General features: G+C 38.3%; 1 protein-coding gene and 1 pseudogene across 5 annotated transcripts in view; both read right to left on the bottom strand.

Annotated features, from left to right (window-relative positions):
- Nucleotides 1-554: 554 nt before the first annotated feature.
- On the bottom strand, nucleotides 555-3,425 carry LOC127504352 (intelectin-like; annotated as a pseudogene).
- A 2,075-nt stretch (nucleotides 3,426-5,500) lies between these two features.
- The window catches only part of LOC127504027 (clustered mitochondria protein homolog), a 29,835-nt gene continuing 8,963 nt past the window's right edge, over nucleotides 5,501-26,372 (bottom strand). For 2 of the 5 annotated variants that reach the window (XM_051878341.1, XM_051878342.1), the window contains 21 exons: nucleotides 21,398-21,552; nucleotides 21,176-21,301; nucleotides 20,151-20,298; nucleotides 19,983-20,075; nucleotides 19,420-19,814; nucleotides 17,847-18,146; nucleotides 16,759-17,009; nucleotides 16,526-16,626; nucleotides 16,256-16,408; nucleotides 14,407-14,469; nucleotides 14,035-14,279; nucleotides 13,869-13,953; nucleotides 13,622-13,775; nucleotides 12,688-12,827; nucleotides 12,500-12,580; nucleotides 12,263-12,388; nucleotides 11,177-11,298; nucleotides 10,973-11,066; nucleotides 10,753-10,887; nucleotides 9,791-9,864; nucleotides 5,501-8,267 (listed from right to left, as the gene is read on the bottom strand). In XM_051878341.1, coding sequence (XP_051734301.1) covers nucleotides 8,201-8,267; nucleotides 9,791-9,864; nucleotides 10,753-10,887; nucleotides 10,973-11,066; nucleotides 11,177-11,298; nucleotides 12,263-12,388; nucleotides 12,500-12,580; nucleotides 12,688-12,827; nucleotides 13,622-13,775; nucleotides 13,869-13,953; nucleotides 14,035-14,279; nucleotides 14,407-14,469; nucleotides 16,256-16,408; nucleotides 16,526-16,626; nucleotides 16,759-17,009; nucleotides 17,847-18,146; nucleotides 19,420-19,814; nucleotides 19,983-20,075; nucleotides 20,151-20,298; nucleotides 21,176-21,301; nucleotides 21,398-21,552 — 3,108 coding nt within the window. In that variant the 3' untranslated portion in view covers nucleotides 5,501-8,200. Of the gene's footprint in view, nucleotides 8,268-9,790; nucleotides 9,865-10,752; nucleotides 10,888-10,972; nucleotides 11,067-11,176; nucleotides 11,299-12,262; nucleotides 12,389-12,499; nucleotides 12,581-12,687; nucleotides 12,828-13,621; nucleotides 13,776-13,868; nucleotides 13,954-14,034; nucleotides 14,280-14,406; nucleotides 14,470-16,255; nucleotides 16,409-16,525; nucleotides 16,627-16,758; nucleotides 17,010-17,846; nucleotides 18,147-19,419; nucleotides 19,815-19,982; nucleotides 20,076-20,150; nucleotides 20,299-21,175; nucleotides 21,302-21,397; nucleotides 21,553-26,372 lie in introns of those variants that run through there. The other 3 variants (XM_051878343.1, XM_051878344.1, XM_051878345.1) reach the window with 3 other exon arrangements.

Genomic DNA, 26,372 nt, shown 5'->3' with positions numbered 1-26,372 from the left:
TAGAAAATATTCAAGAAATTTACAGCATTCTTACTGGCTCATCTTTATCTCCTGTTCTGTGAGAGCTGTGAGTGGAGAGATAGGAGTGTTTTGTTTAGCTCTGTGTTTTTATCTGAATATGTTTCTTCATCTATTTGCCTGTATTACTTTGAACAATGCTGTATAGATGTGTTTTGCAGTGTGTTCATTGTCAAACTCCAAAATTATTTAATTTTGACTTTCTAAAAAAATGCTATTATTTTATATGAAAAAATAATAATTGACTTTTATTGACAAAATATTTTAGTTTGTCATGTATATTTTTTGATTATATCAGATAACATTTTAAGCTGTCATATGGTCATGTTAAAATTATAAAAATAAGCTTATTTAAAATAAGAAATAAATAATTTTTTAAGCATTTTCAGTTTTGGTTTTCGACCAAGTGCATCCAGAATTTTCAGTGCATCCCTAATATATATATATATATATATATATATTAACATTCAGGTGCTAATTAATGTGATATATCATGAGAGAGAAGGAAAAGAAGGGGTGATTTTAGTTTCAGACTGTCAGCAACAAAAAAGAAGTACAGCTGCTTCGGTTATCTCTCTGGAAGCACTGTGGTCTTTATTAGAGCCTCCTGAGGAAAGTGTCCACCTCCACCAATACAGAACTGCAAAAATATGAGTACATTACTAACATTGATAAATAACAAGAACATAACCATACTATATCCAACTCGAAAAGCATTTCCATCTAAAAAAGGGTGATTTAAACAACTTTACCCCTCAAAAGACAATTATTTTTACCAAAAATGTAAGAAATACACACTTAATTTTTCTGATTTTAAACCGCTTGCCTAAGCTTCAATTGCCACAAATGCTGTTCATAAACGTAGTTGTAAATAATCCAGAATAAAACTTTAACTCACATGTTCAGGGTCACAGACAGTTGGTTTAGTGCCTGAACAAATAGCCATGGCTGCCTTTCCATTATTGAAGACTCTGAATGTGATGAATCCAGGCTCAAAATGTGCTGGAAAAAAATACAGATTATATTATTGATGATTTACTGTATGTTATACTGAATGGTTCTAGCTGTTTGCTCAGTTTATTTAAATAAAATAAGATGAAAAACACAAATCTTTAGTTTTTTACTTGTCATTTAATTGTGATTTGCACTCAATTTAATTACATTAAATGAAATTAAATTTGTAAAATGTTAATGTAACTTAAACCATTTGTGTTGGGACTACATGAATAATTTCTGTTGCATTGATTAAAACTGGGAAGTGGATTTCTAGTTCCCAGCATGCTTTGCATAGAGATAGGTCAGGAGAGTAAATGTTGAAATTAAGTGCTGTTTAATGTGTTTTTAGTAAAGGGAAAGACTTGTTAGTGTTTAATGTTCAGTTATGCTGGACATTTAAAGAGTTTCTATGTTGAAATTATTGTGGTTACCACTGTGCTGTAGAGTAGAGCTTGTTGTTAGGTTGTGGGTGGTGACATTAAACTATCATGTTGCTTTACTCATTAAGCCATAGCTTTGCTGGCATCAATGCAGTGATAGGTAACTTCTTGTTCATTATATTCACATGCTATAAAAAGTTATGTATGAACATATTCAAGACTAGCTATTTATTGTAACTTGAAGTAAGATTAGTCGATTACAGTGTTGCTTTTCTTCATACGCAGTTGGATCTATGGCCCCGCCCACATCAGACAATCATGGAACTCTCATGTGCACAATAGCTACCCACAACCTAAGCACAAGCTTCACTCTTCACCACAATGGTAACCATAACAATTTGATGAATTTAAGTTCATACAACAATACAATAAATCAGTCCAAACTAATTATTTTTTTTGCTGGAAAAATATAATTAAATTTCATGGAAACGTTTTTCTTAATTTAATTAAGTTCACTCAACAAATTCTTTTTCTGACACAAGAACCTAAATTGATTTGTTCAACAAACAATTATTTGTTTAAATTGACTTGTTGCAATCTTGTTGTATGACCCTAACTTAATTGTGTGGAAAAGTTTTGCTCAATTCAGTTACGTTCAATGAACAAACAATATTTTGAGTGTACAATCTGCCATGAGTTCAATGCACGCTTGACATCACTTTCATTATATTCACTCATCAGATCTCAACAATGATGCCATGCAATACACAATCACTGAAGACAACATACTGTACACTGATATGATAACTGTCAATCGATGTAAGTTTCTTTAAAAATTATTTGAGAAATATTGCCATACGTCTTAATATAGGACCAGACTCCTGGTGTAATCTGCATTTCCAGTATCATACACGATTGGAACAGCAGTATAATCAATTTTGCATGTCCCGATTCCAAACCTCACAGGGAATTTCTGGGAAAATGAAGATAAGAAAGAATTCTGTTTTTTTTTTTTTTTTTAATTCCTAAACTTTTTTTCATCAGTTTCACAAAACTATTGTAAAACAAGTAAACGTTTTATGTTATTATTGAATACTTCTTAACCTATATATTTCTGTGAATGTTTCAAACTCAAAACTGGTGTCAAAGTTTATCTGACCTTGAATGAATTGAAAAGGTTTCCTCCGTAGAGGCTTAAGAAGCTATTTTCAGTGTGGTATCGCAGGATGGCGGCAATGGTCCAGTGTTCCAACTCCATATTATTAGGAACATGCCACACAGACACATCCTGTGCCGCAATATCAAAGTATCCAGGATTCTATGACAGAAAGGAAACAGATTGTCAATTCAGGTTATAGATAAACATGTTTTGATTGTTCAATGTAATAAAAAAGTACCTTATAATCATCACTTGTAGCGGCCTCTGCGGTTACAAACGTAACTTTGTTTGCCCATGTCCCTTCACCATCAGGCCGGTTTGCGTTGCTGCCCTGCTCACTAGACCAGCGATCACCAACAGTACACTTTCCATACATGTTGTTTTCATGAACGCTGGCCACCGGCGTCCAGCTGCTGCCCGCAGTGGTCATATCACAGAACGTTTGGTAAAGGACCCCTCTTGATGAGATCAGATAGTACAGGCCATCTACGTGAACAGAAGCATTGAGTCACCTAAAATGATTTATTCCTTAAGATAACTAAGATAAATAGAAAAATATTATACCATCATAAACATGATACGAATTTCTTTGCAGCTTCGAGCAACATATTTAATTCTGTCCAGAAGTTTTTCAAGCGCTGGTTGGTGTTGGTATCACTGATGTTAATACATGGTGCTTCTGTTTCTTGTATTACATACATAGCTCCCACTGTAGAAAGATCATTAAACAAAAAGAGTACGGTTTTGCTGTAATGTGAGTCAGAAAGACAGTAATTATTTAGAATCTAGATTAGTAGATTAAAAAACTTACTTGATTTAGTGTCACAGAACCATAAACTCAGTGAGAGACTGAGAAGGATCCCTAAAACCATTTTTTGTAAGAAAGACAGTCTGCAAACAAAAGGAGAAAAGTTCTTCGAGAAAAAAAAAAAAAAAAAAGCACTGAAAACTTGCAAAACTGAAATTGTGATGTGTTTGATTCCATTTGAAGAATGTTTACTAAAATCCTGATGATGACAAATCTGTTTCACACATTCAGGGCATTTTCTTCAATCAATTCATTACATTCAATACATTATCAAACTATATACTGTATAAACTGTATAAATTTTTACTCTTCTATTATCTGAACAAAACAGCACATTAACTTACAATTTCCATGAGCCAGTGGTAAATGGGTTTTGTGTTCTTGGTGTCTAAAGTGGCTTAAAGAAATTATGTGCATTTATAGCCATATCTTATCAATGGATGATATATTTTATTCCGTATTAATGAGAGAGAGAGATTTTGAGATTTTACAAATACTTTATTAAAACAATTATAACAACAATCAAACAAACAAAAAACACATTAAATCAACACACTCTTGAAAATTAATTCATTCTAGAGCACATCTTTATAACACTATTTACTGGAAATTTTTTCCAGATCGTTCGTCAAACTATAGTAATTAAAATCTATTTTAAATGAGATTTCAACATTTTGACAAATACAAAAACAGCATCATCATCTGTAGATCCTTCCACCTTATTTTATCTACTCATATATACAGCCATCTTGCTCAGGGCTCTGGCTGGGCCATTCAAGAACAGTCACAGAGTTGTTGTGAAGCCATTCCTTCGTTATTTTAGCTGTGTGCTAAGGTTTATTGTCTTGTTGGAAGGTAAACCTTCGGCCCAGTCTGAGGTCCTGAGCACTCTGGAGAAGGTTTTCGTCCAGGATATCCCTGTACTTGGCTGCATTCATCTTTCCCTCGATTGCAACCAGTCGTCCTGTCCCTGCAGCTGAAAAACACCCCCACAGCATGATGCTGCCACCACCATGCTTCACTGTTGGGACTGTATTGGACAGGTGATGAGCAGTGCCTGGTTTTCTCCACACATACCACTTAGAATTAAGGCCGAAAAGTTCTATCTTGGTCTCGTCAGACCAGAGAATCTTACTTCTCACCATCTTGGAGTCCTCCATGCGGGCTTTCATGTGTCTTGCACTGAGGAGAGGCTTCCGTCGGGCCACTCTGCCATAAAGCCAGGACTGGTGGAGGGCTGCAGTGATGGTTGACTTTCTACAACTTTCTCCCATCTCCCGACTGCATCTCTGGAGCTCAGCCACAGTGATCTTTGGGTTCTTCTTTACCTCTCTCACCAAGGCTCTTCTCCCCCGATAGCTCAGTTTGGCCGGACGGCCAGCTCTAGGAAGGGTTCTGGTCATCCCAAACATCTTCCATTTAAGGATTATGGAGGCCACTGTGCTCTTAAGAACCTTAAGTGCAGCAGAATTTTTTTTGTAACCTTGGCCAGATCTGTGCCTTGCCACAATTCTGTCTCTGAGCTCTTTAGGCAGTTCCTTTGACCTCATGATTCTCATTTGCTCTGACATGCACTGTGAGCTGTAAGGTCTTATATAGACAGGTGTGTGGCTTTCCTAATCAAGTCCAGTCAGTATAATCAAACACAGCTGGACTCAAATGAAGGTGTAGAACCATCTCAAGGATGATCTGAAGAAATGGACAGCACCTGAGTTAAATATATGAGTATCACAGCAAAGGGTCTGAATACTTATACAGCCATCTTTGCTCTTCACAAAATGAAATTAAAGAGTTGACACTGCTCCCTCTTTTTTGTGAATACCTGTAACCTAAAAACTGTTTGAAAAACAAAACAAAACAAAACTACCTAATCAAACAATTTAAAAAGATCTTCCAACATAGAGAACAGTGGCAAAAGATGACAACAGTCCATAAAACTGAAAAACTGTCTCAGAAAGGGTACAAAAAGAGCAGTCATTATTAGTATCAGAGATTAAAAAAGAGATAAAAGCATTAACAGCCACAGCTGCATAGAAAACCCTCCATTGCATATCAGCAACCATCTTCAAAAATGGTGGTTTGTACAGCTCTCCCAATTCAGGTCCAACACCATCAATCATACTTAAGTGAGCTCGAGTATCAATTTTACCATTTTATTTATCTCTGTTCAAAATGTTAATGAACATCCTATAAAACAATTTCTTATCAAAATCATGCACAGACATATAAGAATCAACAGTTTCTAAAAAAAAAAGTTCTGTACAGTCCTTAAAATCTGTGAGAATCCTCACCAAAGGAAAAATATCATCAACATTGAACAGAACCAGATGCAATAATGTACGTTCAGAGTCTGTTAAAGCTTTCACATTTTGATCAACAAGGTGATTATATGAGTAGAGTCTACCTTTAAATGAGAGTCAAGGAGAAGAGCATTGTCCATGTTTGCACCTGAAAACTAAATTACATGTTGCAAAGTCATTACATCAGACATACAAAACTGTCTGAGTAAACTGGGACCTATTTGACAGGTAGCACTCAAACGGGTCCCATATACAACAGGTTCTTGCAGAAGCAATACAGTGAGCTGTGATGTTCTACTCTTCCCTTTTTAACCCTCTGGGCCTCTTTGTTAAGAAACGTTTTGAAAAATGTAAATTTTTTGCTTCATCGGAATGGGATGACACTTTTGTCGCATTAGCTATGTGAACACACACAAAAAAATCATGGAAATGATTCAGATATGTTAAAGGGTCAAAAACAAAAAAAACAAAAAAAAAACAAAAAAACAAGAAGAAGTAGTCACAATTGTCACAAACTCCTTTAGTCATAGGAAATCAATGGGAACTAAAAAAAAATATGAAAACTCAGGGAATCTTTTGGTGCTACAAACTACAAATCAGCCACTGTGCAAAGAAAAGCGCACAGCAATAAAGGAGTGACACTCTAAAATATCAAGAGCAAAATAGAAATTATCAAAAACTTCACCTTCTACACAGAGTATAAGATTACAATGGGAGCATGAAGTAGGGGGAAGAGATCAGTGATGAGCTCTGGGTCAATGCACTAGAGAAGTGGTTCCCAATCCTGGTCCTGGAGGCACCCCAACACTGCACATTTTGCATCTCTCCTTAACCAAACACACCTGATCCAGGTCATCAGCTCATTAGTAGAGACTCCAAGCAGAGATTGTATATAATGGGGAGATAAGAGGGTCTGTATCTCTTACCATTGGAGAAACCGTAACGGCTAACTTAATCACGTGCGACACCTCTCAGCCTATTGTGTAATGGCAGTGATATCAGACGCAACATCCCCTAGTCTGCCTTCTCTTAAAAAAATACATTTTTATCAAGCTAAAATCTACATATAGTTCCCAACGAAAGTATAGTTTAGTGTAAAACATGCTGAAGATTAGCAAACAGGCTGTCAATTAATTAGCTATTTCCCCACAAAAGCTGTTTAATCACCATAGTGAAGCCTCTCATCCATTGACATCCATTCAAAAAACAGCCTCTGGTCTCCTTCCCTGCGTACCGCCAGGGGCGGGGCGTTAGCATTAGCTGTTACGCTTTTTTGGCTAAAGGTTGCAGGCTTGCCTTCCAGTGGCTTTGCTCCAAGACCTGAAAAGGGTGTGTCAGAGAAAGGAGACATGCAAAATGTGCAGTGTTGGGGAGCCTCCAGGACCAGGATTGGGAACCATTGCACTAGAAAACATTCATACACGCTCTGTTAACTCCAGGCACTGCCTTATTAATTTTAAGATTACTCATCGACTTCATTATGCTAAAACAAACTACGTCAAATTTTTCCAGATGTTTCCCCAATATGTGATAAATGTCAGACTGAGGAAGCCACACTCTTACATAGTTATGCTCTTTAATCCCATTTTGGACAAATATATTTCAAATTCTGTCTGATACGTTACATGTTGAGTTAGATCCTGATCCACTTATTCATGGTGATATTTGGTGCTTCAGTTAAACTCAGCTCATTCCAAAAATCTCAACAGTTGTTGTCTTATGGGCTTATTATTGCAAAGAAATGAATACTAAAGTTTTGGAAAACACTAAAATCCCCTCTGTTAAATTATTGCTGGAAGAAATGGTAAATTAGGCTACATCTGGAAAAAAATAGTTTATTTTTGTTAAATAAACTGGATCAGTTTGGGTTTCCCCTTCTCCATTATCTTGATAGTGTTGTTTGAATGTGTATAATTTATTATCCCTGAAAATATAAAAAATAAAAACTAATTCAAACATATTAATAATTATTAATAGTAGATAAATAATACTAAAATTACGACCAGTTTCGACTGCTTTATTTGAAGCACTTTTCACAAAGTATTTTATCACATTGCAATAATCATCATTTCTTGGCCTACATTCCTTGAAATCAAGCTAAACTTAGTGTAAACTCAAGTATGAAAAGCATGCATTAGCCCTCTTTAGTCACTGCTCTGTGGCTCTTATACATGATATACAGTGCAATCAGCACACATCAACGTACAAAGGAAGACATAAATGACCAGACAGTCCTGTTTACAAGTGTGCAAATTTGCCTAGTTACAATCAACAGCCAGATACACTCATGCTTTTTAAAGGGATTGCTATATTTCCTTGCAAGATCATCTGCTGCACCGTGTGGTCATGAGTGAGAGTTCATTTACACTTTTTCTTTTTTAGTTTCATATTAATATGTTTAATCCTAAACTAGAACATTTTTCATTTAAGAGCTCATCTGTTCGTTTATTTAAAGTACAATTAAATTACAAGACGTTAGTCATCTTTAGCTTGCAATGTGTCACGGTCCTCAGACGGCCCCTGCAGATCCTCCATTGACTCAACAGTATTTTGTGTGGGATGACATGTTTTGAGTGTCAGTCCTGAGTTTCTCAAGGTCACTGTTACTTCAGGGATAAAAAAAAGTTGATGAATGTTATTCAAGAAAATCAGAGAAATGGAAAGAATAATATAGAGAACAGAGGTTTTCATATTTTAATATTGAAAGTCTGGGTCTGACACAAGGGCAAATATATAGTAGCAAAAATCAGTGAAGACGTAAAAAGTTTTGAAGACAAAGTTTTGACCTTCATATAACAAAAAGAAAGAGAAAGTGCTCCGAAGTTTGAGGCTGATATGATTTTTCACGAGTTTTTGAAAGAAGTCTCTTACAAAGGCTGCATTTATTTGATTAAAAACACAGTAAAACAGTAATATTGTGAACTATTATTACAATTTAAAATAACTGTTTTCTATTTCAATATATTTTAAAATGTAATTTATTCTTGTGATGCCAAAGCTGAATTTTCAGCATCATTTCTCCAGTCTTCAGTGTCACATGATCCTTCAGAAATCATTCTGATATACTAGCGGGATGCTTGGCGCTCTTTTTTTATTGCCTTTTTTTCCTCTATCACATATTTTAGTAATCATCATAAATTAGGTATCATTCAAATGCTTAAAAACTCAAAATTCATCTTTTGAAAATCATTTTGAAATTGGACATTGCGTAACCATTGAAACTGTACTTTAAATAATTTTAGCGGGATCCTCCCTCTAGTGGGCAGTGTCATGTTTCATATTACAAATTTTTTAAATAATTTTTTCTAATCTTGACAAAAAACATATCGCTAGAAAGGTCTGAGAATCAAGTTTCGATATTTGGCGACTGATTTGAGATAGAAGTGATACTGTGACAGAAATGTATTAATTTGTTACAGGACAGCGCCCTTAACAAAATCACATCTGAACTTAAATTTTTGTGATATCAACTTCAAATTTGGAACACAACTTAGGCAGCGTTTCCCAAAAGCATCGTAAGCTTAAGCTGATCGTAGCTCCATTGGTGGCAATGGTTCTGCGTTCAACTTAGGCTTACGATGCTTTTGGGAAATGCAGCCTTGGTTAGATATATGGCTTTGATTTTATAGCAATTTTAGAGTAAAAAGTATTTTGTAAAATATATATATTTTTTTATAAAATAAAACATGTTTAGTACAGTACTTGTTTTACAGTAAACTTAAACTTTGATCACTTTTTTACACTTTCATTTTTTGAAGTGCTTTACGGCAATAATCTCCTGAGTGTCTTCTTTAAAAAGAGACCAACCTTAGGTCTGTCTTCCAAAGCATTCTTGAATTACAACCATTTAAGTTTGGATAGTGCATTTTTTTATGCTCAAAAAGGAGGGTGACATAAAAATTGAAGACAGTTTTAATATGACCTTCATATAACAAAGTAAGAAGTTTAAATCTGTTAAATTAGTTAATTAGTTAGTTATAATAATTTATTTAATAAAAACCAATCACAGGCACATATCACTACCCTTAAACACATATTTATGTTATAATTACATTGCAATTAAAGAGCAATTAAAAATTTCCCAGTACACTTTCAGATCTTACTGACTTATAAAGGTTATTTTTCTTACCTAAGAGGAATAAGGACAATCCCAGTGACAAGATTTAGCTGCTCCACTATCCAGACACGACTTGGAGAGTTCAGCTGAATGAGGGGACAGAACAATTATTTATTCATCATCAAGCCAACCAAGGTGTATATGACTTTCTTCTTTCAGCCGAACACAATCAGTAAAACATTTCCTGGCTCTTCCAAGCTTTATAATGGGAGTGAATGGTACCATAGATTTTGAAGCCCCAAAATGCTCATCCATTCACCATAAAAGTAATCCATATGGCTCCAGGGGGGTTAATAAAGGCCTTCTGAAGTGAAGCTATGTGTTTTTGTAAGAAAAATATCCATATTTATAACTTTATAAACTATAATCTCTGGCTAGTTCTGTTGGAAGAGCGACCTCTGACCCAATGCATGACGTAGGATGTACGTAAGCTTAGGTGAGATTAGGGCTGGGCAACAAACTGAAGCTCCTCCAACATTTCTCCTTAAAAATTCTCGTTATACTTCTAATTTGTGACCGGTGTTTTGTTTTGCTCTATCCTCTGCGCTTCTGCGTTTGTCAATACGTCATGCGTCGGGTCAGAGGTTACTCTTCTGCTGGAACTAGACTCGCGTACGGCTGTTACCGAAAGCCAGTGATTATAGTTTATAAAGTTATAAATATGAATATTTTTCTTACAAAAATGCATCACTTCTCTTCAGAAGGCCTTTATTAACCCCCTGGAGCCGTCTGGATTACTTTTACGATAGATGGATGTGCTTTTTTTGGGCTTCAAAATCTTGAGCCCCATTCACTCCCATTATAAAGCTTGGTTATATTTTTTAATATAACTCCGATTTTGTTTGGCTAAAAGAAGAAAGTCATACAGTATATACCTAGGATGGCTTGAGAGTGAGTAAATTATTATTAATTTTCATTTTAGGGTGAACTAATCCTTTAATTCATCATTATTACACAACAATGTCAGTACTAACATTGAGAGGAGAAATATTGGTGTCTGAGCCAGTCTTATAGATCCAGTTCATAGTTTTCTGTAGAATCACTGCCTGATGTGTCAGATGCTTTAGGTACTCTGAACTCTCTTGGGTCTTCTCGTGTGCTTCTCCGACCTATTAAAAACAGCATTTATTAAAACCTAGACTAGATTCAAGGCAAATCAAACTTGCTCATCAATTTGGGCTTGTAACTATTCACCTGCTTCCTGTATATGCCGTAACGCTCCTTTTCATGCCTCAGCGCAGCACGGAAATCTCCTTTACTTTCATGCACCTTTGCCAATAAGTGATGACTGTAGAGAGGGACAGGATCATGACAGTTTTGTAACACTTTCTATTTATGTACATATGAGTACTGTATCTACAACAAAGTGTCTTGTTTGTGTTTCTGTTCACTTTTCACCTTTGTGCCAGTTTGAGAGATGAGGGTCCCTGATATTTGGAGGTCAGGGCAAGGGCATTCTCCAGGAACTTCAGGGCAAGATCACAGGCCATCATACTATGAAGCACAAGGCCTATTTTACTCTGTACAGGAGATGAATGCAAAGTATGCTTAAGTTAAAAATGCTTTAAAACTAATTTGCGTATTTAGTACTTAAACATTTGCAAAGATATTCATGAGCATTAGTTATCATCAGTACTGGGGGAGATGCAAATAACATGAACATTTTTAGGTTGAAATTCTTTTGAATGTATAAGGGAATCTTGGGGTCGGTAAGATTTTTTTAACGTTTTTGAAAGAAGTCTCTTATGCTCATCATTTATTTGCTCAAAAATACAGTAAAAAGAGTGATAAATGTGTTAACAATTTAAAATAACTGTTTTCTATGTTACTATATTTTAAAATGTAATTTATTCCTGTGATGGAATATTCAGCATCATTACTCCAGTCTTCAGTGTCACATCATCCTTCAGAAATCATTCTAATATGCTGATTTTCTGCTCAAGAAACATTATTATCAATGTTGAAAACAGTTGTGCTGCTTAAAATTTTTTGTGGAAACCATGATACATTTTTTTCAGGATTCCTTGATAGAATGTAAAAGTAAAAATTTATTTATTTGTCTTTACTGTTACTTTTGTTAATTTAATGCGCACTTGCTGAATGAAAGTATTAATTTCTTAAAAAAAATCTTTTGAACAATAGTGTGTGTATATATAAATATCACAGGAATAAATTACATTTTAAAATATACTGAAAAAGATTATGTGTATCTTATCGTCCCCCAACTTTTGAACAGTACATGCTAGTGAAGTCCTGAAAGGTGAAAAAATATCTTTCAGCAGACAATATAAAATAACAGAATATAGTGTATAAAACAATATAAATCACTTAAATAATATGGGAAAATATACAAGGATTATAAAAATGTTGTTTAAAATAGTTGAAGAGCATGTCATACTGTAGGCCACTACTTGACATTTTTGTTTGTTTGTTTTCAGTGTTCCTGTTATTCATTATTATCACATTGCTATAATTATAACTCACATCCAGTAAAACCATCTCAGGGTGATCCTCTCCACACACCAGGAGCATCAGGTATCGGGCACGGTATAATAATCGCAGAGCTGTCACCGGCTGCCCCCCAACAAAGCAATAAAGACCAAGGTGCTTCTACACAAAGAGGAAACAACTTTGTTTTTTACTTTCATATATTGACACCAGCATAACTGTATGATACTACAGTAAACCATAGTTTTAATTTACACAAATATGATTACGTACATATTCCTGTATAGTGTTGGGATGCTCAATTCCCAGAACTCTTTCACTGATCAGCACAGCCCTCTGCTGGTGACTGAGGGCCTGACAGCATAAAATACAAATTTTCTTTCAAAATGTCATTTTTTAAAACTATTTATTCAGGTTCCGAGTCTTTAGTCTATCATCTGTTATTTTAGAACATGTGATACCTCAGCATAGTCTCCGAGGATGTAGTGTAAGCGTCCCAATAGCCGCAGACATACGCTGACATCCTGATGCAGAGCCCCATAGACATTAGTGAAGAGACCCAGAGCCTGGCTTATTAACTCACAGCCCTCTTTCAGACAACCTAGTGATGCACAAATGCATATTAAAGACTAAGGTTTGTTTGAATATTATTTTTATTTTGATATACACTACCGTTTAAACGTTTGGGGTCAGTAAGAGGATTTTTTTTTGAAAGAAATTAATACATTTAATCAGCAAGGATTAACTAAATTGGTCAAAAGTGACAGTAAAACATGTTTAAAATGTTACAAAAGAGTTCTAGTTCAAATAAATGTTGTTCTTTTGCCATTTTGATTCACCAAAGAATCCTGAAAAAAAACGAACGTACAAAAATATTAATATTAATATTAAGCAGCACAACTGTTTTTAACATTGATGATAGTAAAAAATATGTTCCTTGAGCAGCATATCAGCATATTAGCATGATTTCTGAAGGGTTTCATGTTCCACTGAAGACTGGAGTAATGATGCTAAAAAAATTCAGCTTTGCCATCACTGGAATAAATTACATTTTAAAATATATTCAAATAGAAAATATTTGAACGGTAGTTAACATGCTTATGTATATCAATTGTTCTTGTGTTTTTTATTTTTATTATTATTATTTTTCTTTCGTATGTAAAGTGCCTTGGGAAGTTACCTTTAAAGGCTCTCTATAAAAATAAAGTTTATTATTATTATTATTATAATTGATAATAATAAATACTTTTATTTAGATTTTTGCTGATACATTCCAATAATTGTTGCCAATTAATAATAAAATTAAATAAAAATAATAAATAAAATAATATATAATTTTCAGCCTGATAAAGTTTATAATGTGTCCCCAGATTGAGAGCTCCTTTGAATGCTCACCTTGCTGGACCTCAGACTGACCACAACGCAGGAGATAAAGAGCATCGTTAGCCCTAGGACTGATGTGCTTTACTACGGGGAAAATGTTAAGGATGTCCTCTTCAGTGAATACAGTTTTGTGCTCAGAATCAAAGTGATACTCTCTTAAAAGAACCTGAAGGAGAGATGAGGTAGTTATCAGAGTAAGAAAAAAGCACAATAACTGCCAAAAAACATATTAAATCATGTTAAGTACAATCTGATATACCTGAATGCCCGTTTTGATGGCAATCTCTCTGAGCAGGGTGATTCTCTGAAGCCTGCATTTGTCCACAGCCTCCTCCACACTTCCACTGCCAGAAGGAGATGAGATCCCACTCATATCAAATCACAGTACAGGATCTATTTGTGTTCAGAGAACAGGTCACACTCACCAGGGCAGGCTGTAATGGTAGTACTCGTGGGCCTCAGTTTTGATGGCCACCCAAAGGTCACTCGGAGTGAGGTTGGACCAGACAGTCATGGTGCCACCCACACACGCACGACTCCGCCTTCTCCGACTCCTGCGCCTAGAAGCTAACTTGTCGTTTTGCTGAATGACTCCAGCATCAGCAAAAGAGCTCAGGAAGCAGTTGAGGAAATGGCTGATGGAGGCTGACAGAGCAGATGGTTCCACTGCCTGGGGCAAAGACGGATGATTAAGGATACAAGAACAAGTTTTGGCAAAAGTGTCATAATATACAGCATTATATTAGTGATATCCTTCTGAGTATTATAAATACCATAAGCAATTTCTGGACACTCACCAAAAGATATGTCTTAAATAGATGTTTTGCACATCTGGTAATCAGCTCACAGAGTGCAATTCTCTGAAAGAGGTTAAAAAATAGTTACTTTTTCACATTTCATCAATGTATAATGTAGGCAGGAGTGTCATACACACATCTTATTGGTTCTCCTCTTAAGATCAAGATGAATTAGTCTAGTGGTACAATTTTAATTATTATTATATCTTTAATTTATTACTATATTTAATCCTATTATATTTAAATTATTATATATTTTTGACTTATTGATTTATTTTACACTACTGTTCATAACTGTTTCTAAAACGTTTCGAAATTTCAATGGTGGTGATGATCTCTGTGAGTGTGAACCTATGAACCAGTATCTATATGGTTTTTTGTCTATTTTTAGACATTTTTGTAGGGTACATAAACAATGTTTAAATGACAACAATGTACTAAAAATGTAGTTTTTTGGTTACAGAAGACAACGCTGTCAAAACGATCACCATTCACACGGATCCGCGAAAACAACTAAAAACGGTGTATTATGCATGCCAGGTCAGTAGTTGGCGATGTCACTTTGTAAAGAAACACTTCATGCCTATAGACTGAACACGTAATAAGCATGTGCATGATGTCACTGGTTTCACAAATTCATGTTTTTGCAGTTTACACGGAGACGATAACAATATCGCTTTCAAAAACGTGCAGTTTGAAACCCGTTTTTAAAAGTTTGTGTTTCCAGGTCCCCATAACACTGTTGTCGTCTAAATGAATGGCCTAAACACATAAAAAGTTTTCTGTTTTTAGCTGAAAATGGTGTTGTGTAAATGCTCCTTAATGACATATTTGTAGGCCTATGGTTTTTTGTCTATTTGTAGACATTTTTAATGACACATTTATAGACCTATAATAATAAAAAGGTACAGTTTTAGTTAAAAATCTCTTATTGGCCTGATTAACTACCATGAAACAAAATTTCATAAAACACATATTATACAGACACTTTGTATAATCATATTAGATGATTTGTTAATTGTATTTAATAGATTACGCTTTCAATAAAACATTTGAAATTGGATTGTAAACAGTGTTTTTATGCATGTTTTTGGCTGAGTTTTTATTGCATTTACACCATTTTGACAAGAAGGTGTCACCAGTGTGTTGCATTTATAATATAATGTATTTATAATATATATACACAGGCTAATTAGAACTAAACAAGACACAGGTGAAAACCATAAGTAACTATAGCAACTAACAAAGGAAACAGGAAGTAACACACAGGCTACATCCTAAAACTTAAAAATGCTGCCTTCGGAGAATGCATTCCAAGGTTGGAAAGCATCAAGGCATGTCGAATCCAATGTTAGCTTAACTTCCTGTCTCCTGAAATACCTTCATCTGATTGATTTTTGAAGGCATCATAGATGTATCCTTCCCTGCCTTTGATATCCCACAATCCTGTGCTTTCCATTCTGTGTCAGTTGAAGCTATAAAAATGGTGTCTGAAAGTTGTGGCTGGTGGTCAGTTTGTGTGTAAATGTAAGTTTTTTATCAACACTTTCTGCTTCTGATGTAATTTCTAGCGGGAAATTACTATTGTAGTAATTAAATATTTGCTAAGTTTTCACCAAAGCTTGATATATTTTGCTGTAGATCATTAAACTGTTACGCTGCCTCAGAATTCTGTCTGAAATCAGTTTCGTGAGGTACCTTTGTGTGCAAACGCTGCCTGCAAAGTCATTACCATTACCATTAAGTTTTTTTGAACGCAGCCGCAGAAATACAAGTACAAACAAACTCCAAAAATCCAAGGAACCAACAGAAACCAAACGTGACAGGCATGAGTAAAATATACACTCACATAGACATGATCAAGCCTTTCTTTCTGAGGTATCTTCTCAATATACTCCAGCATAGCACCCATGTAGCGAATGTTAATGCCCTGCTGATGCAGAGCCTCTGTTAGTGTGACGCCATCCATAGGCATTGATGTGTGGTCAAGGCAACTCTTCATCTACAAACACACACAGTTAAAGAGATGTGATTTTTCTCATTCTGCTTGGGGTTTCACAAGGAAAGACATCAGGGATAATCTGTTTTATCTGTGCAATCCTTATAAAAAGCAACTTACAAATGCAGGGATTTGATTGGAAATGAGGAAGATTGCAGCATCCTTTAACTGCTGTTTCTGTTTCTGGATATCTTCTGCACTTTCCTTGGGGAAACGTACACCTGATAAAAGAACAAAAATATTAGTAATGTTCATATATAGCCATACACATATTTCTAATATTGTCTGCTCATGTTTACAGCCAAAGAGCTGCAAGGTAAAAACAGAACCGGTCCAAAAAGTTAACAACACACCTGCACAGAAGACGTTAGGGTTGAAATTTATGTCAAAAGTATTCCTGAGGGAGGAGAAGATATGCTGGGTGTTATTCACAGGCACAGTTTTAAGGGAAAGGTGCTCTGCATCCTGGCCTGGGAGTGTGACAGTAGTTGAGGGAAGCTGAGGCGTAGTACTTTGAACACCTTTCAGTGCAGATTTGCTGACATCTTTGATTTCTCTGTCATGCTCAGTAATTTGAGAGACAGTTTCCATAAATATTTGGTATCTGGTGGCATTCATATAAAAAGATAATTTAGCTCAAAACCTAACAGCAGGTAAATATTTGTACCATGATATAGAGCTTTTTTCATGCTGTTCATTTCATTTATTTTTACTGTTGTAATCGCTATACACTAAATGATGCATATCTTCATAATAGAATGTTTCGTTAAACTAAATATTTACACTTAATTATAATAAAAACACTAAAATAATTTAATATGAACAAAGTAGTATTAGAATATTTTTAAGAATCATATTTCACCTCAAAATCAAAAGAAAAATAAATTACGCCTGTTTTTAGGACCATTAAGATTTTGCATCTTGTTTTCATAAAAATTAAGACATTAAGACAAAATTCTCAATACTGTAATGCAGCAGGACGTTGTAATTTTAAGTTTATTTTTAATTGTATATTTATTTTATTTATTTGTATCATTCTCAATTATGGTTCTCATTCGATTCACATTACTGAGATAATCTTTTACTTTACTACAGCTTTGTATTAAAAAATATATTTTTATATTTTAAATTGTATTTAAATATTTAAAAACAATAAAAACAATTATTTTGTATAAAAGCGTCATCATATATATATATATATATATATTTATATATATATATATATGTGTGTGTATAAAATCCTTCCATAATATGGTAAAGAGAATTGAGGTAGACATGTATAAAGTAATCTGGAAATGCAAAAAAGTTTTTATTATCTTAAAATAGACTTTATTATCTGTATATAAAATACTATTTCTTATTTTTTTGGTTTGATTTTGGGGTGAAATATGACATTCTTGACAGGCTGTGTATTAATCATAAGACAGATAAATATAATTACCGGTGCTCCACAAAGGCATCAATAAGTTCCTGTCTCAGGCAGACCAGGCGATGAGGATGTAGCCTTGGGAAACCAAGTTGTTGACACACAGGATTTAAATCCTCTCCTTCCACAGGAAGGAAGTTGAGGTCGGGTGGGAAGGTAAAAAGTAGATCCAGGATGTAGTGCCGACCATCATTACCCACAATGCCCTTATGCTCCACAGAGGAGCACAACTCTACTGCTGTATCATCTTTGTTTAGCACTAGGTGGCGCTGCACTCTCAGCTTCTTACTGGGTTTGTCAAGCAGCTCTAGATACCTTCACAGAGTTTGAAATGTTTGAAATCATACATATATTGTTTATGTAATTTCTGACACATTCATCAGCTTAAAGACCAGTTCAAACCAATAACCTTAAAGATAACTATAACGATAACTATATTAACGCCCACACCAACACATGATAATGCTCTGTTTATCATAACTGCGTGCTGCATTTAAAGCAGGATGGATTCTGATTGGCTGCCCACATTTTTATCGTTCATCAGCTCGAAAAAAATATTGTTCCTAAAGTGATTCTTCTGTTTCGTTATTATAGTTGTGCTGTGAACTTCCCTATTCTTGTAGAATTAGAAAAATTATTAAAACTTTATAGTTAGCGTTATCATTATAGTTATCGTCCTTGGTGGGAACAGGCCTTAAAGAGTTAATTCACCCAAAAATAAAAATAATCATTCCATAATTTTCTCACCCTCAAGCCATCCTAGGTGTATATGACTGTCTTCTTTCAGCCAAACTCAATTAGAGTTATATTAAAAAAATATCCTGGTACTTTCAAGATTAATAATGGGAGTGAATGGTACCCTAGATTTTGAAGCCCAAAAAAGCACATCCATCCATCATAAAAGTAATCCATTGGGCTCCAATCCAGCTCCAGAGGCTTAATAAAGGCCTTTTTGTAAGAAACACATCCAGTATTATAACTTTATAAACTAGCTTCTGGCAACGGCCGTACACATCGATTTGTGGCGGAAGAGTAAACTCTGACCCATGACCCAGTACGCATGACGTACTGACGAACGTGGAAGTGCAGAGGATAGAGCAAAACAAACACCAGTCACGAATTAGGAGTGTAAAATGAGAAGAGAAAATGTTTGAGAATTTCGATATACGAGAAGAGGAGCTTGAGTTTGTTGCACAGCCCTATTAGTATGAACCGCGAGAGGCATCTAAGCTTGCGCTACTCCTACATCATACATCGGGTCAGAGGTCACTCTTCCGCCGGAACTAGACTCGCGTATGGCCACTACCGGAAGCCAGTGATTATAGTTTATAAAGTTATAAATATGGAGATTTTTCTTACAAAAACCCATTGCTTTGCTTCAGAAGGCCTTTATTAACCCCCTGGAGTCGTATGGATTACTTTTATGATGGACGGATGTGCTTTTTTGGGCTTCAAAATTTATGGTTCCATTCACTCATATTATAAAGCTTGAAAGAGTCATATACACCTAGGACGGCTTGAGGGTGAGTAAATTATGGGATAATTTTCATTTTTGGGTGAACTAACCCTTTAAAAATGATGCTTTTACCTGTCATCAGACATAACCGTCTTGCCAAAGTCAGTGGAGCCATAGACAACACTTTGTGCTTGGTCACGGTCAAGAATTCCTGGCACGATAGTTTGGGCAGTGACACGGTAGCCACGGTAATCGATCACTACAGTGCCAATCAGATAGAGGCCTTCTTGATCCACTGCCCAATAAGCCCTCACTCCATTCAGGTCAAGAACAGGGGCAGCATGGGCCGCAGCCTCCCCTCCCAGATCTCTGTATTGGTCCCGCACATCAAAGCCTAAACTGAAGAAAATGTTGTTCCAGATGAACATCTGCTGTCGTGGTTCTTCACTAGGGTTGATGGGCATCACGTTACCATCCACCACTGCCATGGCTCCTCGAGTGGCAGTGCTGACAAAATCACTGTTAGCCTGATAAAGTCATAAAAGGTCATCATCAGAAACAGCCTTCCCATTATAAGTAAATGTTCCTGATGTTACATTTCAGATCAGATTTGGTTTCTAGAGTACTTTGTGGATCTGTGTGGACCCTTCTTGGTTCTAAATTAAACACATATGCCAATAATTGGTAAAAAATACCTTAAAAACAGCTCTGTCCCTCATCAGACGATCAGTCACGTTTTTTCTCGGAAGCTCTCTTGTGGTCTGAAGTTCTTCATTCCAGTCCCGGGCCTTTGTTCAACACAGAGGAATGAATAAAAAACTACTTGTGTAACTCGCTTGTGTGCTGACTTTTAACATGTTTACCTGAACAGGCACATGTTCTTCATAACCCAGGCGGAAGGAAATGACATCCTCTGCTCGAACACAGTCCATTGTATGGTCAAGTGCTGGAGCAGTCCAGCTGAACACCTGGAAGGGTGTGGCAATCCTTTCAAAGGGGTGTGTGGACCCTCTAAAATAAGAGAGAAGTTAGAATTGAGTAGTTTCCACGTACTCTGTTACATTTACAAGAAAAAAGAATCATATTTTGTACTCCTATCATTGTGTTTAGACAACTAAAGTACATATTTTGTAGGTTAACAAGATTTAACAGTTTCCTCTAAATAAATAAATAAACAAATGGTAACTTCTTTATTTTTTTATTATTTAAAACAGAAAGTATGTTTACATACACAACTTCAACTCAAGTATGTTTTAGCTAGATATTTTGACTATTAATTTCATAATTATACCATTGAAATAATTGAATATAAACAAATTGTGTGGGTGAATGTCACAAACTTGTCAAGAACAAGTTTCAGATTCTATTTCACTTTAAAATCAAAAGAAAAAATTGCCTGAACAAAATTAAGCCTATTTTGTAAGACCATTAAGATTTTTTGCATCTTGACATTGCACATTTTCCCTCCAAATTCTCAGTTCTGTAACATTTTAAAAAAAAAATTTATTCCAACTTATGAATATCATTAGATTCTCATATTTTCATTGTTGTGATAAAGTAATGTTTTATATATGTATAATATATTTATTCATTCATTAACCGTTTCAGTCGTATCCGACTCTTGGTGATTCTATGGAATTTTCTTGGCGAAGATTTTTTCTGTGATACTTCGTCAGGTCTTTCCCCAACCCTCCCCATTCCATGGCTTGAAACTCACACACACACACACACACACACACACACACACACACACACACACACACACACACACACACACACACACACACACACGCACACACACACACACCCCTACGGACAATTTAGCGACAGTATATATGTTGAGTACAGTTTGTTTTACTCTTTTCACTCCTTCTGAAAACTTTCATACCTCCTTTTCAACAAGGCACTGAAGTTCTTCTTAAAAACTGGACTGATATGACTCAGGAGATCCAGCAGAGCATGATTGAGGACACTAGGATTGGCTGGCTTTGGATTAAAGCTGTAAGTCGTAGACCTAAATGAAACAATTTTTTTAAAAATAAATTTCTATGTATTTGTCTTTCTGGTTGGGCAAGGGCAATTTGGAGGACAACTGTAAATTGTAACTCACTGATTTATGTAGAACCCACGAGTTGATGCTGTTATACTGAAGTGTCTGTCTTCCATGGTCACCACATTGAGATACATGAGGTCTCCATGCATCTTTCTGTTTCCAGGAGGAGGATTCCAGCTACTCATGGTCAGAACCTTCAAGCACTCTGAGGACTGTATAAAAGACAGACAATTAAATATTATCATATGCTATGTTCATCTAGCACATTTTTATTGCCATACCCAGATTGTCACGAACCTGGCCTCTGTGGCTCCCTCCGATCACCACCAGAGGGCTCCCTCACCCGAGTATTAACTTGCATGGACTACATTTCCCATGACCCCGTGCCTGGGCTGATTACAAACACACCTGATCCCCATAACCCGGACTATTTAAGCAGACGCACACATCCACCCATTGCGAAGTCTTGTTTTGCCCCGGCTGACACTAATGAGCGTTTATCCCTGTTTATTGCTATTCTGTGTATGACCTTGGACTGCCTTGTACCCTCGTGTTTGCTTGCTGCCTGCCCTGTGGTTTACCTGACTGTTTCCTGGATTACTCTGCCTCGCCAGACCAAGATCCAGCGGCTATCTATCGTCTGTCAACAGAGGTCTCCACCCAAGCCAGCATTCTAGCCGTCCACCAACAGCAACTTACCCGTCTCACCACTGTAACCGAGGAACTGGTGAAGACGCTGCAGAGCATGCGACTCTCCCCTGCTGATGTAAGTCCACCATTAACCATGCTGCCCGTGGCAGCGGCGTCACCATTACCATCTTTCACCACAGCGAACCAGTGTCTAGCCTTCCCCGAGAAATATGACGGCTCGCCAGCAAGATGCAAAGGGTTTCTACTAAAATGCTCACTGTTTATATCCCAGCAGCCCACTCTGTATACCAATGACGAGAGTCCCATCGCTTTCGTGTGCTCCCTGCTGATGGGCAAGGCATTAGAATGGGTTACTACGTGTGGAATAACGGTCATCCTACCTTTACCTCACTAGATGAATTCCTGCAACATTTCCGGGAGATCTTTGAACACGCCGAAGGGGGAAAGGAGGCTGGTGAGTTACTGCTGGCACTGCGCCAAGGGAAGCAGACGGCGGCAGAATACGCTCTCACTTTCCGCACACTAGCTGCTCAAACAACTTGGGTGGATGATACGTTAAAGTTACTTTTCCGCAAGGGGTTGAACACGGATCTTCAATCTGAGTTGGCATGCCGTGATGAGGGAAACACTTTAAATGGCTTCATTGACCTGGCAATCCGCCTCGACAACTTAATTCGCTCCCGACGTCCTCCGAGAAACATCTCATCATCCGCAGCCGCCACTCCACCAATGCCAGCGGCTGAACCCATGCAGATTGGCGTCACTCACCTGTCTTCGGAGAAGAGAGACAGGCGTGTTCAACAACACCTGTGCCTCTATTGTGGTATACCCGGTCATCTGAGAGCATCGTGTCCCACTCGACCCACCAGTCGTAATGCCACTGTGGTGAGTTCCCTTTCAACCTCTCTTAATATTGAAATCCCAACCAAACTCAGAGACAGTTCTGTGAATGCCCTAGCCATGATAGACTCAGGAGCAGCCGGTAATTTCATGGATTGTGATTTCGCCAAAGCACACAACATTGCTCTAATCCCTTGCAATTCTGTATTGTCAGTGGCAGCGCTGGACGGAAGCCCCCTGGGGACTGGACAGGTTCAATACACCACCAACGACGTTTCTCTCCAAATTGGGGCATTGCATACTGAAATAATCCACTTCTTCATCAAGTCACCTCAGAACCCTGTCATCCTCGGGTTACCTTGGTTACGCCTCCATGATCCACAAATCTCTTGGGCAGACAATCAGATCATCCAGTGGTCAGACCTCTGTCGCCGAAGATGTCTCCAGTCCCCACAGAAATCTCCCAAACAATCTCCACCCGTTAATGCATTATCAGCTGAATACCAAGATCTCACCGAAGCTTTCAGTAAAACCAAGGCAGCCCAGTTACCACCACATTGCCCCAGCGACTGTGCCATCGATCTGCTGCCGGGTACATCGCCTCCCAAGGGTCGCATCTTCCCACTTTCCCAACCTGAGTCTGAATCTATGAGGAAATATATCAAGGAAGAACTGGCCAAAGGATTTATCCAACCATCCACCTCTCCTGCCGCGGCTGGTTTCTTCTTCGTTAAAAAGAAAGACGGAGGATTAAGACCCTGTATTGACTACCGAGGCCTCAACGACATCACGGTAAAGTTCCGTTATCCCCTGCCATTAGTTCCTGCTGCCCTAGAACAACTTTGTACAGCCAAATACTTTACCAAGCTAGACCTACGGAGCGCTTATAACCTGATCCGCATCAGAGAGGGGGATGAATGGAAGACAGCTTTCTCCACCACCACTGGGCACTACGAATACTGGGTTATGCCATTCGGGCTGGTCAATAGTCCGTCCATCTTCCAAGCCTTCATCAACGACGTCTTCCGGGATATGCTCAACAAGTGGGTTATAGTCTACATCGACGACATTCTCATTTATTCAGACACCTACACCGATCACACCCGCCATGTCCGCACTGTTCTTCAACGACTTATCGACAACAAACTCTACGCCAAAATAGAGAAATGTGAATTCCACCAGACTGCCACGTCTTTCCTGGGTTACATCATCAGTTCTGAAGGGGTCGCTATGGATGACAGCAAGGTTCAGTCTGTTCTAAACTGGCCATTACCCACCACCATCAAAGAACTACAACGCTTCTTGGGGTTCGCCAACTTCTACCGGCGATTTATTAGAAATTTCAGCATGATTGCCTCACCACTCACCTCCATGCTCAAGAAGGGAAATATCAAGCTGGTCTGGTCACCAACGTCCCGGGATGCTTTCCACAAGCTAAAGGAACTGTTTACAACGGCCCCCATATTACATCATCCAGATCCCGAACGCGAGTTCCTGGTCGAGGTGGACGCCTCCAGCACGGGGATCGGGGCAATCTTATCTCAACGCCAGGGCAACCCCTCCAAACTGTTCCCATGTGCGTATTACTCCCGCAAACTCACTCCTGCCGAACAAAATTACGACGTGGGAGATTGTGAACTACTGGCCATGAAAGCAGCCTTAGAACAGTGGCGGCATTGGTTAGAGGGAAGTAAGCACCCATTCATTGTGTTAACCGACCACAGAAACCTAGAATACTTACGCTCAGCGAAACGTCTAAACCCCAGACAAGCCAGATGGGCCCTATTTTTCAGCCGATTCCAGTTCACTGTGACTTACAGACCAGGATCAAAGAACACTAAGGCTGATGCTCTCTCACGCCAGTATGAATCCTCCTTAGTACCACCCTCAAACGAACCCATTCTGCCACCCACGATCATCCTTGCACCCGTTCAATGGGACATCATGACCGAAATCTCAGACGCTCATCATACCGAACCACCTCCTCCAAACTGCCCCACAGACTGCACTTACGTTCCCACAGCTCTTCGCACGAAGGTCATTCAGCACATCCACACTTCTCTCAGTTCAGGACACCCAGGTATCACAGCCACCACTAACCCTAACTCATTAGTAATCGCTTCTGGTGGTCCTCCTTACAATCTGATGTCATCACCTTCATCCGCAACTGTACCATATGTCAAACTACCAAATCTTCCCATCAGGTTCCTGCTGGTCTGTTACAACCTCTGCCCATTCCACAACGCCCCTGGTTGCATATCGCCATAGACTTTGTTACTGATCTCCCCCCAAGGTCTGACCACCATTCTCACTGTAGTTGATCGCTTCTCAAAGGCCTGCCGCTTCATTCCCCTACCAAAGCTCCCTACTGCACTAGAAACGGCCGAACATCTCTGCAACTATGTGTTCCGGTTCTATGGTCTACCAGAGGACATAGTATCCGACCGAGGGCCACAATTCACGTCACGACTCTGGAATTCCTTCTTCCAAAGACTTAATGTCAACATCAGTTTAACTTCTGGCTATCACCCTCAGGCCAATGGGCAAGCTGAACGTCTTAATCAAGAACTGACCCGCTACCTGCGCTCTTATTGTCACGACAACCAAACCAACTGGAGTCGGTATCTGTTCTGGGCCGAATATGCGCAAAATTCACTTCAAAAACAGTCAACAGGACTTACACCATTCAAATGCATCCTCGGATACCAACCTCCACTGTTCCCATGGTCAGGTGAACCATCAGATCTTCCAGCCGTCGACCATTGGCTCCAGCGGAGTGAGGCCGTCTGGAATGAGGCTCACGTTCACCTCCAAAGGGCCATCCGACGCCAGAAGGAACATGCCGATCTACACCGCCGCCCTCATCCAGGATACCACCCTGGTCAGTGGATCTGGTTGTCAACCAGGGATCTTCGTCTCCGGTTACCCTGCAAAAAGCTCAGCCCCAGGTACGTGGGTCCATTCAAGATCAATAGACAGATAACTCCAGAATACCGTATCTCACCCACTTTTCATGTCTCTTTGCTCAAGCCCGCAGGTGGTCCGAGAGGAGAGGAGAACCTAGACGAGGCCAGTGACCAGAGGCCTCCTCCCCTAATCGTGGCAGGCGAGGAGGCATATCAAGTACACAAACTCTTGGATTCCAGACGCCGGGGCAGACTACTTCAATACCTTGTCGACTGGGAGGGGTATGGCCCGGAGGAACGGTCCTGGGTAAACGCAGAGGACATTCTGGACCCATCTCTTGTCAACGACTTCCATAGGACCCATCCGGAGCGACCTGCCCCTCGCCCACGTGGAAGACCCTGGCGTCGACTGCCTCCTCGCTTCAGGAGCTGCTCGCAGGGAGGGGGCTCTGTCACGAACCTGGCCTCTGTGGCTCCCTCCGATCACCACCAGAGGGCTCCCTCACCCGAGTATTAACTTCCATGGACTACATTTCCCATGACCCCGTGCCTGGGCTGATTACACACACACCTGATCCCCATAGCCCGGACTATTTAAGCAGACGCACACATCCACCCATTGCGAAGTCTTGTTT

Source organism: Ctenopharyngodon idella, chromosome 21 (assembly GCF_019924925.1).
Source record: "Ctenopharyngodon idella isolate HZGC_01 chromosome 21, HZGC01, whole genome shotgun sequence".
Taxonomy (NCBI): Eukaryota; Metazoa; Chordata; class Actinopteri; order Cypriniformes; family Xenocyprididae; genus Ctenopharyngodon; species Ctenopharyngodon idella.
Note: the sequence above shows the minus strand (reverse complement) of the source record. Positions and strands in the feature narration are given on the sequence as shown.